Genomic DNA, 21,058 nt, shown 5'->3' with positions numbered 1-21,058 from the left:
ATATTTGTTAAAAATAAGTCCTACATGTATTTCAATTTCATACAATAATTTTCATAATTCAGCATCTTCCTAAGTTCCTTGTGTATATGTATAAGACATGACTGACACCACTTTACTACTGGCAAACATGATGCATCTGTGTGATTCAAAGCCTTTTTGTGTTTGATAGTACAAAGTCATCTTCAGCATTCTTTATAAACTACTTCACTGCAGGACATGTTATTTGCCAGTTATTACCTAAATTAGATTTGATTCACCACCAGGTCATAGGCTGATTATACTATCATTGAGCCATGTATTAATCTCAGTGTGTTATCAGGCCTCAAAACCTGGCAGGTTCCAGAGATTCTGTATATGGTGCTGAGTCATGACTATACTCCAGAAGCTATGAATAGGCATTTATACATGTTGGATGGCCTTCTTGAAATAAGATTAGTTATCCAGGAAGCCAGTGCTCTTGAGTCTCATCCTGAAACCACGGATGGCTATATGGCAGATTAACTATTGGAATTGAGAATTATAGCCTAGGGATAACTTGTGTGAGAGAAAATTGCCTTTCACAGGGTGAGATTACTTGGAAGAGAGTATTATATTTTAAAAGGAGTGTGATTTTTAGAATCAGATATTGGCATCTTTTATTGCTTAAATTGTATAACCTTGAGAAACCTGAGCCCCAAATGCCTCATTTGTAATATTGGGATGATAATAATAGTAGTCATAAAAGTTTGTAAGGCTTAAGTGAGCTAATCCATATAAGCATCTGACATGGAGCTTGACACCTAGTAAAGGCAAAATAAACTATAATCCCTGTTATTATTATTATTGTTTTCTGAGGTCACCTGGCAAAGCTGGTGAGAAAGCCCAAATCTCCTAGTCAATGCCTTCTCATGTAAGACTATATCAATTTATCATTTCATTTGCAAATGACATTTAAGTCTGCAATCACTCTACATTTCCGTTTTTCTCTCCTCGGTGTCTATTTCTCTATTTTTCCATTTTCTTTCTCCTCAAGCCCCATTCTAAAAGCTTTGACCAGTATTTTTAGATAGCTTAAACAATGTGAATAGGAAGTATCAAATTTTATAATTTTTGTTTTTTTTACACAAAGGCAACAGAAATAACATGCCTATAGTTTTTATGTGTTGTTTTAAAGAAATCATTTTAGTGACATTGCAAAATTCCATTTATCTTTTTTTTTTTTTGAGACGGAGTCTCGCTCTGCCGCCCAGGCTGGAGTGCAGTGGCCGGATCTCAGCTCACTGCAAGCTCCGCCTCCCGGGTTCACGCCATTCTCCTGCCTCAGCCTCCCAAGTAGCTGGGACTACAGGCGCCCGCCACGTCGCCCGGCTAGTTTTTTGTATTTTTAGTAGAGACGGGGTTTCACCATGTTAGCCAGGATGGTCTCGATCTCCTGACCTCGTGATCCGCCCGTCTCAGCCTCCCAAAGTGCTGGGATTACAGGCTTGAGCCACCGCGCCCGGCCCCATTTATCGTTTTCTAATAAATAATTGTCTTTGCAAATTGGTCACTGCCTTTACAGTAAAATAAAACAAAAAACATGGTCATTTTGGACACTTTAGAATAATCTTTTTTTTTCCTTTGTCAACATAGAGAAAGAACATTTCTAAAAAACCATGTTATGTATTATTAGCGTAGCAATGTTTTTCTGTCTCTTCCTTCTTTTTCCTATCCTTTCTGTATAGATTGTATCAGCTGTGGGGCCCTGTGCTAGTCATATCCCTTCTCTAAGCCCCAGTTTTACTGTTTGTAAATATGCAGTACAAACCTTATACACTTACAGACCTGTTAAAAAATCAACAAATTCTTTACAAACTACAAAAAACTAAACAAATGAAAGTAATTACTGTTATTATGGCAAAGATCAGTAAAGGCAGCACATTGGATCAACAAGGGTGGTATAAATTGGAAACTAACAATAAATGTCTAATTATCTACTGTGTACAAGTCTATTTTGCTGAATTAACAAAGGCAAATGTGTAGCTTGTGGCAAGTTATTTTCAAGTGTTGCTTAGTGGCAATGTCCTCAGAAGCAAACCCCTCTCAAGTATATAGAGCAATTTACTGTTCTCCCAGCACTTTCACATACATTATCGTATTTAATCTTCAAGACACCCCTGCCAGGCTTGTATCATTACCTCCATTTTATAGATACAAATTGAAATATAATTTACCTCTTATCACAGTGGTTGAGGCAGGAGTGAAAACCAGATTGATACTTACACCGTTGTGCCTTTTATTATAACAAGCTCCTCGACTATATATCTATTACTTTATCCAAAGAATAATTGGTCCTGCCAGCTTTTACAGCACCTTGGTATAATTCCAAATTTGCTTTAGATGGCTTTGGGCCCCACCCATAATCTCCCCATCTTGTGACTTGTAGAATCTGTGTCCTGGCCCTGTGACTGTTTCAGGAATACCTAACTAATGTTTTCTACATGCTTGATTATCAGACAGGCAAGAAAGTATTAGAGATTCTAATTAATGTCTCTAAAGTAGAGAGGAGAACAAAAGAGGACCTGTGATAACTGCCTAAGTTAATCTATTTCTTGAGAAACCATATGATTGGTAAGTACCTGGAATTTCTCCAATAATGCAAAGACTGCAGCCAGCTCTTAAAGTGAGAGTATTATGTTGCATGACTTTGAAGTGGTGGGGAAGCGAGACTGAGAAGAGGCAATCACTTTAGGTTTGCCATTCCAAAGGAGATTCTCAGTGAGAAACTATCCCAGCAATAGTGTTGTGTAAAACTGAGTGGGTAGAAAGAGAAAGCTACCCTCCACATTGATCTTCAGCATGGAAAAATTACCTAGTATAGTGATTACCATCAAGGGCTCTGGTACTAGATTGTCTAGATTTAAATCCAGGTTTCATCATTTATGGCCTGTGTGACTTGAGGGAAGCCACTTGACTTCTGAATGTCTTAGTTTCTGTTCTTCAAAAAGTTAATCTCATAGAGTAGAGAGTAGAATAGAAGTTAACAGAGGCTGGGTAGGGAATAAGGGAGCAAGGATGGGGAGAGGTTGGTGAATGGGTACAATGTTACAGTTAGATAAGAGGAATACATTCTGCTTTCTATTGCACAGTAAGGTGAGTATAGCTAACAACAATGAATTGTATTTTTCAAAAGCTAGAAGAAAGGAATTTGAATGTTCTTACCACAAAGAACTAATAAATGTTTGAGGTGATATATATGTTAATTACCATGATTTGATCATTACACAACGTTATCCATGTAACAAAACATTAGACTGTACCCCATAAATATGTATAATCGTTATGTATCAATTAAAATTAAATTAAATGTAAAAAGAAAATTTAAACAAATAACATAGAACTAAAAATAGTATATATGTCCAAGTCTGATTGTGAGGATTATATGAGATACTGCATATAAATTGCATAGCACAGAGCAGTGCCTGAGATGATGAATAAATACTAGAAGGTATTATTATTATGACAGATACTATGACTGTTGCCACTTTCACTTTGTATCTTCTGCAAGATTTAGCTGGGATAGTTATCTGGCAAAAAAATTCTAAAGATGCTCAATAAATGTTTATTGAATTATTGCTCTGTCAGAAATGTCATAATGATAAAACTGTGTGGTGCGCTGGATGGTTTGGGTGGTGATAGTAGGTAGAGGAAGGTTGGGAGTCAGGAAGAGGCTTCTAGTAAAATAGGTGCAGGATAGATTCATTATGATAAGAACATTTATTTGCTAGTTAGTGGAAAGGGTTCAGGAGATGTGGTTTTCAGTCCCAGCTCTGCCATCAATAAGTTGTATACACTTGGCCTACTGACCTTCCTCTCTGGCTGTTATTTCCTTATTTTTAAAAATGAGGCGCTAAGACCAGATGAGTGGTTATGAACTGTGGTCTGGGGGTCTGAAATATGTAAAAACAACTTCTTCAAATCTAATATGTCTGCATTTGCTTTTCTAATCTTCCCTTTGTCTTCAGGTCCCCCTCTTCCTTGTGAGAAACTCAGGTGTTCCTGGTAACCAGATAGTGTATAAAGTCCCTTATTGTGATAGTGACAATCCTGTGACCCAGAAGCAAAGGAGAGAATTGTCTTTGTGTTCATTTGGGTAAGAAAGTCTTGGTTGGACCCTAGGTGTAATTCAGCAACTCCTTTTCTGGGTTTACCCATAAGTGATGCTAGAAGCTAGCTATCTTATTTTCCACCTTTGCCTAGGTATATTGATTGGTCTGATCCATGAAATGCTATTTGATAGCCTGAGTCAGATTTCAGTAGCCTATAACTGGAATAGAAGCAAATGATTTTTAACTCTTTACTTAGCATTTATGCTGTACATGACACAATGCTACGAAATTTTAAAGAACAGATCAATAGGGAAGAAAGAATTTTGTTAGAATCTCTCTGAGAGCATTTTAAGGGCAGCCTGATTGCCTTAGTCCTTAAAGGTAATATGGAAGGTTTTCTCTTTGTCAGAACTATTGCCTTGATCCCAGTAGTAACCAGTATGTTCATCTTAATCTATGATGGTAGCTCTGTGGAAGATCCGTAACCTTCTGTTAGCCACATCTACCTAGTACTTACAGATGCATTAGTGGGCAGCCATTGGCTGGCAAGTAGAGGGAGAGGAATTGGGGAGAAAGAGAGATTTGTTGGGCCTCAGTGAGAGAAATGACATTCTCTCCTGATTTTATGAGATGCAGAATTTTAAAAATAACATGGTGTTGATTCAGCTTGGTTAGCTAATTAAATAAAGGAAGACTTAAACACTGGGGTCCCAGAGGAAAAGCATTCATAATCCTGAGTCAAGCCTGTGGGACACAGCAGAATAGGGTGAAAGTGCACAGGACTGGGAATCATGATCTCTGTTCTACTTCCAGCTTTGTTACTCATTTGCTGTGTAATCTTGGTCGGGGCAAGTCTGAGTTTTACTTCCCAATTTATAAAAGAGAATTTGACTAGCATAGTCTCTAATATACATACTGGCTCTAAAAATTTGATCCTAAGATTCTATAAAGTAGCCATTGAAGCTTATCTAAGTTACAATATTACAGATGGATCAGGTAGTAGGAAAGGGGAGTGTGGAAGAGAGGGTCTGTCCTACTAAATTAATCTATGCACAAGAAAAGAAGGGCAGCCCCTGAAAGTTCGGATAAGTGACTTTTAATCCTTTACTTTCTGTGAAATTGTTGGTTCCAGAATATAGATTCGAAGAGAAGTGTATGGAACTGGGAGTAGTAATTTTTCCTTAAAAGTAAAGTATTTTAAATTGAGTAGGTATTTGAAGGCATGAATCCTTTAAATTTTGATCATAAAACCAATATCCCTCAAGAATAGAAAGATGACTAAATTGTATTCTGTGGCAATGAAATGCAGTTCTAGTTTAAGTAAGAGATGAAAAGTTCAGATTTGACCTTTAGAAAGGTCACTCTTGCTGTACCATGGTGTGGAAAATGGATCAGAGGCAGGAAAGACTGAATAAGGAAATCCCTGCTAAGATCCTCCACTTAGGAAGTGGTAGTGGTAATAGAGAGATTGGATGGGAAAGGAGTTGAGGAAGACTCCCAGGTTTCTGGTTTGGGCAACTGGAAGGATGGCAATGCCATTTGCTAATACAGGAAACACGGGAAAAAGCGGAACAACAATGAGAGTAGATGGAAATAAAACATTTTAATTTTAAAAAGTAATTAAAAGAAAAAAGGAGCAAAGAAGAAAATCAATCGTCCAGTAGGGGGCGAAAGAGCTAAATAAACACTTTTTTTTTTTTTTTTTTAACTAAAAAAAGCAATATTTACGAGGAAAGAGCAAAATTTTGAACTCTCTGAGTCTTCGGTTTAGGTTCTGAGCTTTCTCAGTGGTCAACTAGCTTTTATTTTATTATTTTATTTTATTTTATTTTATTTTATTTTATTTTATTTACTTAGAGACAGAGTCTCGCTCTATTGCCCAGGCTGGAGTGCCATGTAGGATCTCGGCTCACTGCAATCTCTGCCTCCCGGGTTCAATCCATTCTCCTGCTTCAGCCTCCCGAGTAGCTGGGATTACAGGCGCCCGCCACCACACCCCGCTAATTTTGTATTTTCAGTAGAGAAAGGGTTTCACTATGTTGGCCAGGCTGGTCTCAAACTCCTGACCTCAGGTGATCCACCCGCCTCGGCCTCTGAAAGTGCTGGATTACAGGCATGAGCCACCACGCCCGGCCGAAATAACTTTCAAATACTTTTTTCTTTTTCTTTTTTTTTTTCCCCCTCAGAAAAGTGTATTTGACAGTGTTTTATGTGTTGCTAGGGGAGACGGTGCTATGGAGAGGGATGATATCATAACTGCATTGTGAACCAGTAAGAACACTCTCGTGGGTCTAACGTCTTCCGGATGAAGGCTATTTGAAGTCACCATAACCTGGTCAGGAGAAGTGTGCCTGTCGGCGGGGAAGTGAGGAGCTACAAGGGTTTTTGTTTTGCTTTGCTTTTATTCTTGTAAGTAGGATGAGACTAGAATCCTTTCTTTCCAATTATATTGGTTCCTAACTTGATTATTTCTATATCCATGGTCTGAGGTGGACACAGTTTTCCCAATCTTGGTAGACAGCACAAAAGTATTTTTAATCACGTTTAGTTTGATTATTTGATGTAAGAGAAAGTTAAAATGTTATATTTTTCTTTCATAGGGAGACAATATCAAGGTTTTAAATCTTGGAGAAATGGCTTTCGTTTACTTGGCTGTCAGATGCTTATATACCTTTCTCATAAGCACAACATTTGGCTATACTTCATCTTCAGACACCGAGATAAAAGGTAAATGGATTTTAATGGAATAGTTTTTAAATTAGGAAAAGTAAAATTAAATGGATTTTAATGGAAAATTAACTGTCTTTTTGACCTACCTATGGAAGTGCGTAACTAACTAGTAGATGAACTGTTATTGAAACTATTTCAGGAAGTCCATGAACAAAAACTATGTTCTTACTAGTCACTTTCTTGTATAAGGTAACTGATGTTGACAGACATTTTGTGTGATAAATGACAAAAGACACTGTCCATACCTTTTTGTATAGTCTTTTTTAACAGATTAAGTATCTGAAAACTCATTGCCCGGTACTAAACTAACTGGAACAGTTCCTTAATTACTATCCTTAGTTACTATCCTTAGCTTTTACGACAATTAGATACATTTAAAAGGTACAGAAATTTAATGTGAAATTTAAAAATAATTATGAAATTATTTAATTATTCAATTATCTTATTTTATTATATTATATAATGTAATGTTAATGATTTATTAATTAATTAAAATTATTTATAGCATATTATTATATATTATATTTAATACAATTAAAATACATATATTTATATTATATTGATTTGTTATTGCTGTTAGACAGATTTTTGTAATAAAATGTTCCCGTCTTAGACCAAATTCTGGCATACATGACCACAGAGATAAAGCCACATTGAATTTTTTGCTACTCTAAAAATTAATACCTAGTGAGGCAAAGTCACATTTTGCATATGTGGTTTCTCAAAGAAGGAACAACTATATAGCAGTAGCCTAGATTTTTTAACAGCCTTACTGAGATATGATTTACACAAAACCAACTCTTTAAAAATGTACTATACATTGGTTTTCAGTGTATTCACAAAGTTGTGCAACAATCACCACTATCAAAGTCCAGAATAGTTGCATCACCCGTAAAACAGCCCCTAAACCCTTTAAGCAGTCACACTGCATTGCTTCTCCCTCCGACCCCTACCAACCACAAATCTACTTTCTCTCTCTATGGATTTGTCTATGTTGAAATTTCATAGAAATGGAACTATGTCAATATGTGGTCTTTTGTGTCTGGCTTCTTTCAGTTAGTATAATGTTCTCAAGGTTCATCCATGTTGTAGCATGAATCAGTACTTCATGTCTTTTTATGACTGAATAATATTTGATTGTATGCATGTAGCACATTTTGTTTATCTGTTAATCGATTGGTGGACACTTGAAATCCATCTAGATTCAGCAACATTTGTCATAAAATACAGAAAAAATAAAAGTGTTTTATTGATTTATTTCAGTTAACCCTCCTCAGGATTTTGAGATAGTGGATCCCGGATATTTAGGTTATCTCTATTTGCAATGGCAACCCCCACTGTCTCTGGATAATTTTAAGGAATGCACAGTGGAATATGAACTAAAATACCGAAACATTGGTAGTGAAACATGGACGGTAAGTAAAGCATGCATTTGAGGCATCAGAGTGATCATCAGGTGTTATTTTGTGATTCCTGACTTTAGTGTCCATTCCAATTCCCGTATCTCAATAGTTCTAATTAGGATATAAAAAGCTTCCACATCTCCTTCTGTCTCCTATGTATCCTACTATATCTGTTTTCACCTCATCCAGTGTTAAGATTGCCATTGGAAGAACAAGAAAAAAAAAAAAAAAAAAAAAAAAACTCAGTCTCAAGCAATATAAACTTGAAGAGTACTTCACTAGAAGAGCATTTCACTGTATTTTACAATTGCTTATATTCTTGGATATGGGCTTTACACATGCTACAGAACTGTGACCTTTTCTACTGTAGGAGACAAGGCTTATTTATCTTTGTACCCTTCCCACAGAGGGTCACAGGATTATGGTTCGTTGTATATATTGTAGTAAGAGCTCAATGAAAACGTTTTGAATTATTAATTACTTATATACTTAACAAGTATGTATCTTCAAATATTTCTGTTGTAGATGGCATTCTGTTACCTCTCTAATTCAGCTAGGTAGTTTCAAGAGACAATTCAAATCGAGCATTTATTGATCAAGTTTGTGCTGGACACTCTACTAGATATCAGGAATATATGAATAAATAATAAATGATTTTTGTCCTCCAGAAGCTCATGATTTGTCTGGATTTCTCTGATTACTTCCAGAGTTTTACTTTATGTATTTCCTGAAGGTTTCATATTATATTTTTAAGTGTGACATAATTTACCAAGTAATGTGCATATGGAATATGAAAATTATCTATTTGATTCCAAGCAGATATAGCTCAAGTTCCTGCCATAAAGTTTTTTCCTTCCAAAAGTTTTTGTTTTTATTTGGAATTAGATGTTAAGATTCAAATGATCTCATCAGATGATATGACATACTGAGGTGAGCTCTGCTGGAAATGTATCTGTGGCATTGTATCAAATAGTCACTAGGACTGTCTTAGATATTGGGAACTCTCCAGAGTATTAATGATTTATTAGTCTTATTAATATAGCTCACTATACCATGGAGGTTTCTAAGTTTGACTTTGTCTCACCTTTTTGTCAAACAGACCATCATTACTAAGAATCTACATTACAAAGATGGGTTTGATCTTAACAAGGGCATTGAAGCAAAGATACACACGCTTTTACCATGGCAATGCACAAATGGATCAGAAGTTCAAAGTTCCTGGGCAGAAGCTACTTATTGGATATCGCCACAAGGTTAAAACAAAGTTCTCTTTTCATATTTAATACTATCAGAACTATTCATTTGGGAATAAGTCCCTTAATTTTTATGTACCAGGCTGTAAGCACAATAGATCCTGTGACAGTGTGGCACAAAATAGAATCATTCTTGTAGTTGATGATTAGCCTTTTAAAATTCTTTAAATCAGCAAATACCTTTGGCAAAACCTGCATATTATTTTATTGATTTAGTTCCCAGTTTTGGGGTCATATTAGTAAACATTCCTGAGTATTTGTTCATCTGCTCAGAGCATCCTAGAATAATCAGTTTACTACTTTTGCATATGCTTATACTAATACGAGTAAATGAGCCCTCAAATGTTTTTTGGTTTTGCACATCCCTCTTATCGTGAAGTGATTTCCAGTAAATTCCTTTTGAAATAATCTTGAAATGTTGATTGCAAAATAAAATGGAGAGGTCATAGGAAATGAAGTAAAATTGTGAAATGATTTCACAAATGATTCATCATCAAGCCTTTGAAGCATTCACAATTGATTTGTTCTTTAGGAATTCCAGAAACTAAAGTTCAGGATATGGATTGTGTGTATTACAACTGGCAATATTTACTCTGTTCTTGGAAACCTGGCATAGGTGTACTTCTTGATACCAATTACAACTTGTTTTACTGGTAAGTATTTTTATAATTAGAATTCAATATTAAAAATGTCTACTCAAATTAATCGATAGTATGAGTAACTATATTTTCACTAAGTTAAATTCATTATACTCGTCAGAGTTGTATTTATAATGAAAATTGTTTACAATTATTTGAGGATTTCAATGGGTGTAAGTGGTTTTAGGATGTAGATACTGGAAGGTATTCTATGGGTGATATAAGGAATGCAATAATTGTTTCTATACTGGGTTAATTTTGTATCCTTTAGATAGATGAAGTTGGAACCTAAACATTTTCGACACATTTTGTATTCTTGTCTTTAAATAAAAATGGGTTATCTATTAAACTGGATCTTTTTTCTGACTCCCTACCTTTGTTAACTGTCACTGAAGCTTTTAAACTTGGCCATTGTGACTCATGTATCTCCTTAGTTTCTTAATTGTTTCAGGGTAACATGATCACCATGTTCTGATACTCCTTTGCAAGGCTGCACATCTGTTAAGTACCTACCATCTCTACTGTAAGAGCTCTACTTTAGGCTTCCTTCATTCAACACCTGAATGATTGCCATTGCTTCCCAAATGATGGTCGCTCTGATTCCAGTCTCTCCCCTTCCAATCTCTCCCCTTTTTATTCATTCTGCACACTGTAGCCAGCTTTATCTTCCTATACTGCCATCTTCATATACCACTCTCTTGTTCAAAAACCTCCTGTGTCTACTCATTGCCCCAGGATAAAATCTGGGCTGCCATACTCTCTACTATTACCAATGTGAATGCTCCATTCCATTTAGATCCATCTCTACAATTTTTTTCTCACCCATGTTATTGCCTTTTATACCTTTGTTTGCATTACCTTCTGGAATGCCCTCTGGCTCTATCTTTCTTTCACCAATTTTTATCCATTTTTTTTCAAGGCTCATCTGCTCCCGAGTTTCATTAACCTTTAACTGATCCTGTCAGCTTCTGTTTCATTTTTCTTGAGCTATTACTCTTTTTCTTTCTTTCTTTCTTTCTTTCTTTCTTTCTTTCTTTCTTTCTTTCTTTCTTTCTTTCTTTCTTTCTTTCTTTCTTTCTTTCTTTCTTTCTTTCTTTCTTTCTCTTTCTTTCTTTCTTTTTCTTTCTTTCTTCCTTTCTTTCTCTCTTTCTTTCTTTAACAGAGTCTCCCTCTGTCACACAGGCTGGAGTGTAGTGGTGCGATCTCGGCTCACTGCAGCCTCCACCCCCTGGGTTCAAGCGATTCTCATGCCTCAGCCTCCTGAGCAGCTGAGATTACAGGCATGTGCCATCACACCTGACTAATTTTTGCATTTTTAGTAGAGATGGGGTTTCACCATGTCTCCCAGGCTGGTCTTAAGCTCCTTACCTCAAGTGATCTGCCCACCTCAGCCTCCCAAAGTGCTGAGATTACAGGCATGAGCCACTGTGACTGGCTTGAACTCTTATTTTTTTTTTATAGTCTGTAATTATTTATTGTCCGGATGGCATTTAAATTTTTTCTCATGTATGTGTGCTTTGTCTCCTGTTAAACTTTTAAGGGATTGGTGGGCATGAATTGTTTATTATATTTCTCTTGACTACCTCCAAAGTACTACACCCATAGTAGATTACCACTAAATATTTATTACATGGATGAAACAAGTGATAGCACTGATAAACTGATAGGTAATTATCTAAATGTATGCTTTTACTAAACAATGGACAAATCAAGAGAGGACTAAGCATTACTATTGGTGAGTTCTAGTTCCAAATTATCATGGCATCTTTCTTTAGAAAATAATAAGAGATAAATGATAAGCTGTAAACTATTAACAATCCTGAGATCTGGGTTCTAATCCCTGCTCTAGCATCATTTAACTTGGAGGCCTTGGGCAAGTAATTTTTTCTTTCAGAATTTTTGTTTCCTCATCTGGAATTGAATAGGTAAATTTCAAATATCAAAATCATTTGTTCATTAATTCAATACATATTAAGCATCTTTTAAATGCCAGGCAGTGTTCTAGATAAAAAGGACAAAAGCATGAATAAGAGAAAGTCTCTGCCCTCCTGCACATTGTAGTTCATATTTGATATAATTGGATCCTCATCTTAGTGAAATAGAGAGGAATAAACATTAACATTTTAGAGATTGAAAAATAAAGGCTTCCCTGCTGGCATCAAGTAAGTCTGTATGAAGTTAAGCCTGGAACTGAAGTGTCCCAAATCTAATCAAGTGAACTAACCAGGAGACAACAATTTTGCAAACTCTCCCTAAAGTAAATAGTTGGCATAAAGTTAATTTAGTAGAGTCCAGATATGTGTACCGGCACCATATCAGCTGCCACATTGGCCTCATTTCAACAGGAATTTTGGCTTCTTTTACAGATAATGTCATGGTTTGCATTGCAAGCTATTCTTTAGGAAAATAGTAAGCATTTGTTGCTTTCGAATTTAGTAGGGAATCACCCCTAGTTCCTTTTAGCTTTATTACTGGAATAAGGTTAACTTTAAAGGATATGGTAACATTTCTCATTTAATAGATGAGAAAATTAAACAGCTACTTGCCAAACAACTCCTTCTTTTCTTTTTGCCCTCCTACAGGTGGCTTTTCTGATGTTTATCTCTTGATGTGTATTGTATCGTCTAGATTTTCATTCATTTTATTAAACATAATATTTTCTAAGTCTGCTTTAAAATTTGCTTTCTTTTAAAATAACTTCCCCAGTAAAATAATTTAAAAAGCAATATCATGCAGGATTATTTGTATAAATCACAGGTTTTCTTACTAGGAATCTTATTCTTTGATTCACAAACCTTATTGATGAATCAATATAACCTAAGTACACAAGTAAGAATCCTTGTCTTTGAGATTTTGCGAAGACTCCCAACAGATTGTAAGCTCCATGAAATCAGGGACTATGTCTGCTTTCCCTACTGTTTTTTTCCCTAGTGCTTATCATAGTGCCTGGCATATAGTAGGTGCTTAATAAATATTGTACATTATTAAATGATTTTTAAACTGACATGGTATCCTAATATAATTGAAAATGAAGCACCTTGATACTGGAAGAGATTGTTAATTAAACACAATTCTCACAACACTCATTTTACAGGTATGAGGGCTTGGATCATGCATTACAGTGCGTTGATTACATCAAGGTTGATGGACAAAATATTGGATGCAGATTTCCCTATTTGGAGTCATCAGACTATAAAGATTTCTATATTTGTGTTAATGGATCATCAGACACCAAGCCTATCAGATCCAGTTATTTCACTTTTCAGCTTCAAAATATAGGTGATGTAAACCAACAAACAACTTCAAATTCATTGTTTCTAGTTTAGGCTGTTTACAATCACTTGAGAGGGGGAAAGAGAAAAAGGGAAGGAAGGAGACAGAGACATCGACAGAGAGACAGAGACCTATGGAAATGCAAAGACAGAAAAACGAGAGTCAGCATAGTGTATGAGGAAGCTCTTATTAAATATATAAGGATGAAAGATAAGGAATTGAATAAAGGTTAAAGTATCGTTTTCATTTAGAACTCACAATGTTATTTTCCATCTTCAGTTTGTCTGCTATACGGTAATTTTGTCTAGTGTTAGTGATGGAGTAATTATGAAGACACTTCTTTCCAGGCCTCAATAGACAAATGACTGGATATTTATTGAGTCTATATTTTCAGTTCTAATAGTTATGAGAGTGATGGGTTCTAGAGTCTTCCAGACCTGGCTTTAAATCCTAGATCTACCATTTTTCCAGTTATGTGACTTTGGGCAAGTTACTCTGTTTCGATTTCCTTATTAGTATCATGAGAATAATAGAGGACCACCTCATAGGTTTATTGTGAGACATGAATGAGATTATGATGTAACATCCTTGGTACTTACAGTGTCTGAAATAGCATAAGCATTAAATAAGCGTTATCTATCTGTAAAAGTAGTAGTATTACTGATTGTGGCTGTTATTTCTAATGCTACAAAATGGAAAATGGTTGTAATGATTTGGGTCTTCGAACTTTTCTCTTGGACTTATATATTTGTCTGTGAGTGACTTGTCAAAAATGAGTTTCCAAAATAACCAAGTTGGTTAAGAAACTCATCTTGGTTGGCAAGCAACTTTGATTTTAATACACATCATAGGGAATATTACCGAGCCACTTGGTTTATCCCTAGACGTTTCTGTTACCAGATGTCCCTAGCTTTGAATAAAGGCTACTGCTAAACTTCAACAATCTCTGTGTTGAAATGGTTCCCTTTTGCTTTTCAGTTAAACCTTTGCCGCCAGTCTGTCTTACTTGTACTCAGGAGAGTTTATATGAAATTAAGCTGAAATGGAGCATACCTTTGGGACCTATTCCAGCAAGGTGTTTTGTTTATGAAATTGAGATCAGAGAAGATGATACAACCTTGGTGGTATGAATATTGCATTTATTTGGGAAAATCATAACTACAGCCTTTTAAATAAAATAGCAAATGTGAGAACCAAAATCAGTTGCATTCACGTGAGGGAAAGAACATGACATGTATCTTAGTTCAATCTCTAGAAAGCCAAATAAACAAATGGACAAAAGTATAATGAATGATACCAATTTTAAAGTTACATAGGAACTTAGAGATTATCTAGTCACTTGTTTTCAATTTTGTGTCAATAAAGTTACTGAAGGCTTAAGATGGATTGTGGAGAGGCCTCAAGTAAAAGCAAAAGAAAATTAAAAAAAAAAAAAGCCACAAAGACTACTTATGGAGGAAAACCATCAGGTCAAATTCCAGTATGGCAGGCTTACAAGAGAATTGCTTGTACCAGGCAAGAAGGGCTGGCTGGGGAATTAGGTGATGGTTGCAAGACTAATTACTGCCACTAGCACCAACAATGTGGTGATGCCTTTAATCACATGTTGTTATGTATTATTTTTCCTTATTAGCTTCCAGTTTAGAGAGTGGTAGAGAGAAGTTAGTGAGCCGGTAGTTCTAATTCATTCCTTTCATATACAGATAAGAAAACTCATTGTTGAATTGACATATAGATCCCAGGTATGTAAATTCACTTACAATCAAATTATGCAGCTAGAACTAGATTTCAGATCTGATTCCCAGTCCACTTAAGTCTACACTACATTATGCTGATTCCTAAGATAAGTTATGCCAAAGGAAAAGCTATTATATTGAATGAGAAAAATTATTGAGCTCTTTGAAATGCAAAATTGAAATCATTGCTTCAGTGATTTTTTAACTCTGAGATCACCTAGCCTTGAGAGTCTCATAACTGTAGCAACAGTTTCATACCAAGCCATGAGCACTGTTATACAAGTTTTGTTTCCTTATTCTTATTCCAAGCCCTGAGCATTGTTATGTAAGTTTTTCTTATTCTTATTAACAATCAGAATAAGGAAATAAGAATAAGGAAAAAAGAAAAAGCTATATATTAATACATGAACTCTATAGTTTCCATAGTAATAATATTCACATGCTGGCTCTCTGTGTTTTGGTAACTGAGTGTATGTAGCATCTTCCAGTTCATAGAATCTGGGAAATTTGACACTAGTCCACATACTGGGTGTTATATACACCAAAGCTACCTAGGAATTTTGCCCTCTCACACATGCTGTCCTTCACGGTAAGTGATCCATTATCACTGTAGAAATAAAATATAGATAAAGAAGGGAAGAAACAATGATTTGAAAACCCCCACTATACAGAGAGCTAATTACTGCTGAGAATATGCATTTCTAGTCTTTTGATGCATAGATTGTATGTAATAAAACCCACTTTGAAAGGGGCAGATATGGAATCTGTCTAGTTGCAACTAGATCAAATAATGGCATCTGATTTTGTCCTTGGCTTTCAGACTACTACAGTTGAAAATGAAACGTACACCTTGAAAATAACAAATGAAACCCGACAATTATGCTTTGTAGTAAGAAGCAAAGTGAATATTTATTGCTCAGATGATGGAATTTGGAGTGAGTGGAGTGATAAACAATGTTGGGAAGGTATGAGCTAAAAGAACAGTAACTCAATAATGAGCTATTTGCTAGCAAAATTAATTTTCTTTCAGTGTGTTTTGTAATTATGAAAGTGAAAGACTTTCCCATATAGTCTATGAACAGAGAGGATAATTTAGCAAGCGCTTCAACTGAACAAAGATTTATTAAAAGTCTAATATTAATTCAGTTAGGACTAGGAATATTGTTATACCTCTATTATCAACATTCCTGTTTTTCTGTCAATATAGATAATATGCTCATTCTTTTGAGGGATTGGCATGAGCGTATTTTAATCAATATTTTCTTATGCTTTCAGTATTCAAGAGAACGGAAATCTTAAAGCAAGTATAGATCAGCATATATTTGTTTCTGAGTGTCTAATACTATTCCAAAGGACTACTTTTCTAATTCAGAGGCCATGATTAATAATATACATATTCATTCCATTCACTTCCAACACTAATTTAAAGTGATTTATGATAAAGGCATTAAAATTCCGTAGCAATATAAACTAAAAAGCCTAAAGAATGAGGTAAAATATGATTGTGCTTCACAATACACTAGCTTTAAGAGTAGAAATTACCACTTGTTTAACCACTTGGCTAATATTTTGTTTAACCACTTGGCTAATATTTTGTCATTTCTAAATGGAGAATTCACAAGGTCAAATATAAACAAATCCGTATCAGAAAATAAGAATTGTGTTTTGAGAAGTTATTTTTCTAAGTGAAAATAAGACATGTCACAGTTCAGTAAAGTACTTTTCTGTATAAAAAGTGCACAAATGAAAGGAATGCTACACTCAAACACAATTGTGGTATTTATGCACTGGCAAATATGACAGCGGTTTCCAAGTTTAACTCAGTCCTTAACTATTTATAAAATAATTCAGTTTCAAAAATAGTGATAAATGCATAACACTTCCTCTTTTTGTGTGATTTTTAATCCTAGTTGAAGAACTATTGAAGAAAACTTTGCTACTTTTCTTGTTACCATTTGGTTTCATCTTAATATTAGTCATATTTGTAACCGGTCTACTTTTGTGTAAGCGAGACAGCTACCCGAAAATGGTAAGATGTGTAACATTATGATGTTTAGCCTGAGATGGGAGATTTTTTAAATTTTCTGCACTTAGAACTGATGGAGCTACATTTTATAATTTTGCTTGTTCACTGTGGGTGTACAATTGATTCCATATGGATCATGATATTATCTTCAGAAAATACAGTAATTTTAAAAAATTAATCTTACAAGACTACATTTTGAGGTGGATTTACTTTTGTCAAAATCAAACTTTAGAACATGAAATACTATTTGACTCTAGACTAGACAATGGTATACAGAAAGAGTTACAAGAGAAAAGCAGGATTGGGAGAAAGAGAAGAGTGAATGAAAATGGTCATAGACTGAAACACATATTACCAGTGTGCCACAGGCACAAGAACACATACAAATGATAAAGCATGGTGCCTGCCTTTGGAGCACACACTCAAGTTAAGGGAGACAGGATCCATATGAAAAAATACAACCTTTGAGATGATTTTAGATGATTGCCATTTGAGTCTTGCAGATAATGCTATAGAATTTCAGGAAACAGTAAGACCACTGTGGGTTGGGGGGGCTTTAAGGAGGAGTTGTAACCTGGAGAAAAATATCTTTTTGGGACAGGGTCTCATTCTGTCAGTCAGGCTGGAGAGGAGTGGTGCAATCATGGTTCACTGCAGCCTTGGTATCTGGGGCTCAAGCAATCCTCCTGCCTCAGCCTCCTGGGTAGCTGGGACTACAGGCATGCACCACCATAGTGGGATTCCATTTCTATAAAAAATGTAAACATTAGCCACTATGCCTGGCTAATGTTTACATTTTTTATAGAGATAGAGTCCCGCTATGTTGCCCAGGCTGGTCTCAAACTCCTGGGTTCAAACAATTCCTCCCACCTTGGCCTCCCAAAGTACTGGGATTACAGGTGCCAGCAGCTATGCCTGGCTGAGAAAAATATCTCAATGCCATATCTTTTCAAGATAGAGAGAAAAGTGAATGTGTATAGAATATTTCACTTTGTTTGCTGAATGCTCTTGTGCTTATTCTCTGAGTTGTTAATCTTCAGTGAAATAGTTTGTGTTATTAATGGTGATTTGTTAATAACAGAGTTCTTTCTACATTCCAGAATTTTTCTGTGATAGATGAAGACTTTCCATATCAAGAGACATGGTATTGACTCACCAGTTTCCAGTCATGGCCAAATGTTCAATATGAGTCTCAATAAACTGAATTTTTCTTGCAAATGTTGAATACGTCTTATTTTAAAATGTTGTTGTATTTAAATAGGCTTTTGAGTACTCAAAGCCTCAGCTAGTAGTACATTTTCTGGATTCTATTAACAGTTTCTTTTCTTATAAATTCATAGTGAGAGTGCTGCATGTAGAGAAATCAAGGTATGAGTCAGGTTTTATATTTATGATGTATTAATAAAAAACAGTGACTTCACAGATTGCACTAAGCCACAGAGATACTGTCAAATTTTGGAAAATTAGATTCTAGTTTTTGTTGTTGTTTGTTTTAAACTGCACTTGGGATGAAAGTGCACAGTATGAATACAACTGTTTGGCTTTAGGCCAGGCGTGGTGGCTCATGCCTGTAATCCCAGCACTTTGGGAGGCCAAGGTGGGCGGATCTCCTGAGCTCAAGAGATCCAGACCAGCCTGACTAACATGTTGAAACCCTGTTTCTACTAAAAACACAAAAAATTAGCCAGATGTGGTGGTGCGCACCTGTAATCCCAGCTACTTTGGAGGCTGAGGCAGGAGAATTGCTTCAACCTGGGAGGCGGAGGTTGCAGTAAGCCGAGATCGTGGATTCCAACTTGGGCAATAAAAGTGAAACTCCGTCTCAAAAAAAAAAAAAAAAAAGTGTTTTGCTTTAAAAGTAACCTGTGAAAGTATTAGGAAGCAAGAAGTTTTAAATACATTCATAGTCCTAAGTATCTTCTTTGCGTTTCATGAAGAGAAATGTGTGAGGAATGCAGTGCTTAAAAGGCTAAAAGTAATAGATTAGGAATCATATTTGAAAAAACTGGAAGTCACAAACTACACAGTAAAACTTGAGAGTGTCCCTATACTTTCTGATGGTGTGTGTTTTTGGTTCACAGACCAAAAGGCACAAACCTCTGAAATTACTAAGAACCTTTTTAAAAGGACAACCCACCTTCAGGGTATATGACAAACTAGGTGTCGATAATTGCTTTAAAACTTAGGGAATAATGGACTCCAATCAGGATTATAGATTACAATCAAGAGCCAAGCTTCAGTTTAGACTAGTTTCTGTTCAGTGCTATTCATAGTAGAGTGGCCATAACCTGGGAGCTTATTAGAACTGCTCCAACCCCGACCTACTCAGTTAGCAATTTGCATTTTAAGAACATTCCCAGATGATTCATTTACACTTTCAATTTGAAAAGTACTGATTTATAGCAGTATTTTAGAATAAAAAATGCTAAAATAATATAATGCAGACTAAAGCTCATGGGAAGGGTAGCCACAGCTGTGCTCATCATTGCCACTGATCATCTCTAAAAGACAAAAAAAAGCTAAAACTGAAGTGTAAACCAGAATACCATCCTTTACTGTCACTTGTAATCAATGGTAGGATGTACCACCATTTCCCTAAGTAGACTTGTCCTTGTTAAACACTAAAACTCCTGTGATAGTGTAAATTAAGATGCAATATGATTGGCAATTGCTGTCAAACTAGATCCTGCTAAAATTGTTCTTAGTGAGTTGAAGGGTGTAGGGGAAGAAGGAGGAATGTGATGTGGAGAGGTCAAGGTGAGGTAGAGATATGGCAGGCAACCTCATCCCGGGAGGCTGCATGCATCTTGGCAACCTACTTTTCCAATTCCCTTGTTTAGTGCATGCACAACAAGCTCTACTAATTAAAGGAATTCTGGACTCTCTACCATAAACCTAGAAGCCCCAGTCGGAATTGCCCCAACAAAATGGAATCAAGTGGCACCAAATGTGGATAGAGTTGGGCCCTGCACAAAGCACCCAGAAATGAATTTGGAGAGGGAGGTCAACTGCCATTCCCCCAGTCCACTATTTTGGACACAACAGAGGTTCTCTGAACTGGGCGCCAGAGCATACGGACTTGAAGAAAGTGCTTTTTGTACTTCACATGGTAGCTCCATCCCCACTGAAAATGAGCCCACACAACTTGGGCTTGCATGAAGGATGGGGCCCAACTCACCCTCTCTACACTGAATGGCAGAGGCTTGGCAATGGAAGGCAAACAAACCACAAGAGTTGTCAGACTGGAGGAGGAAGCTCTGCTCCAAGTTCATTTTGGTGATAGTGTTACAGTAGGTAGCTAGTCAGGCATGAGAAGGGCAAGAGAGTGCTCCCCCTATACCCCACCAGAAAAGTCAGGTGACCATCAGCTGATGGTCAGGCAGTTGTTAACGGTCCCTCTAAAATAATAATTGGTCACAGCCTGCACCGGGGAAAGGTAATCTCCCTACAGATAGGAAACACATGAAGCTGGTGATCAGCCCCTTTTGATAAGACCTTCAGGAGTTGAGCACATGGGCTTACACATGCACATTAAGAGCAAAATGGCAGAATTTAACTGGTGTATGACCTTCTGGGGTGTTGCACCAGAAAAGGAATGCAAGATACCAGAAGTAAGCCGGCATAGAAAATCCTAAGTCCAAGGTCCAACAGGACACTTGACCTCCAAGTTGGCTGCTTGGCCCTCTTCCAGGTATGTTTTACTTTCTTTTTATTCCTGCTCTAAACTTTTTAATAAACGTTCATTCCTGCTCTAAAACTTGCCTCAGTCTCTTCTTCAGCCTATGCCCCTCAGTCGAATTCTTTCTTCTGAGGAGGCAAGAATTGAGGTTGCTGCAGACCCGTATGGGTTCACCACTGGTGACGGTAGCTGCCAGAGGGATCTATCTGTGCCTCATAGCCTTAGGCCAGAAACCAAAGGACAAAGTCTATTC

General features: G+C 36.3%; 1 protein-coding gene across 10 annotated transcripts in view; it reads left to right on the top strand.

The window, feature by feature from the left end:
- IL13RA2 (interleukin 13 receptor subunit alpha 2) overlaps positions 1-18,339 on the top strand; it is a 36,878-nt gene extending 18,539 nt beyond the window's left edge. For 3 of the 10 annotated variants that reach the window (XM_030934143.1, XM_030934144.1, XM_030934147.1), the window contains 11 exons: positions 3,984-4,111; positions 6,289-6,476; positions 6,668-6,794; positions 8,061-8,212; positions 9,300-9,453; positions 9,986-10,106; positions 13,186-13,370; positions 14,343-14,488; positions 15,921-16,065; positions 17,011-17,129; positions 18,227-18,339. In XM_030934143.1, coding sequence (XP_030790003.1) covers positions 6,701-6,794; positions 8,061-8,212; positions 9,300-9,453; positions 9,986-10,106; positions 13,186-13,370; positions 14,343-14,488; positions 15,921-16,065; positions 17,011-17,129; positions 18,227-18,277 — 1,167 coding nt within the window. In that variant the 5' untranslated portion in view covers positions 3,984-4,111; positions 6,289-6,476; positions 6,668-6,700 and the 3' untranslated portion in view covers positions 18,278-18,339. Of the gene's footprint in view, positions 1-3,983; positions 4,112-6,288; positions 6,477-6,667; positions 6,795-8,060; positions 8,213-9,299; positions 9,454-9,985; positions 10,107-13,185; positions 13,371-14,342; positions 14,489-15,920; positions 16,066-17,010; positions 17,130-18,226 lie in introns of those variants that run through there. The other 7 variants (XM_030934148.1, XM_030934146.1, XM_030934145.1 and 4 more) reach the window with 4 other exon arrangements.
- Positions 18,340-21,058: the final 2,719 nt, after the last annotated feature.

The sequence above is a fragment of the Rhinopithecus roxellana genome, chromosome 7 (assembly GCF_007565055.1).
Source record: "Rhinopithecus roxellana isolate Shanxi Qingling chromosome 7, ASM756505v1, whole genome shotgun sequence".
NCBI lineage: Eukaryota > Metazoa > Chordata > Mammalia > Primates > Cercopithecidae > Rhinopithecus > Rhinopithecus roxellana.
This window is presented reverse-complemented; position numbering and strand designations above follow the sequence as displayed.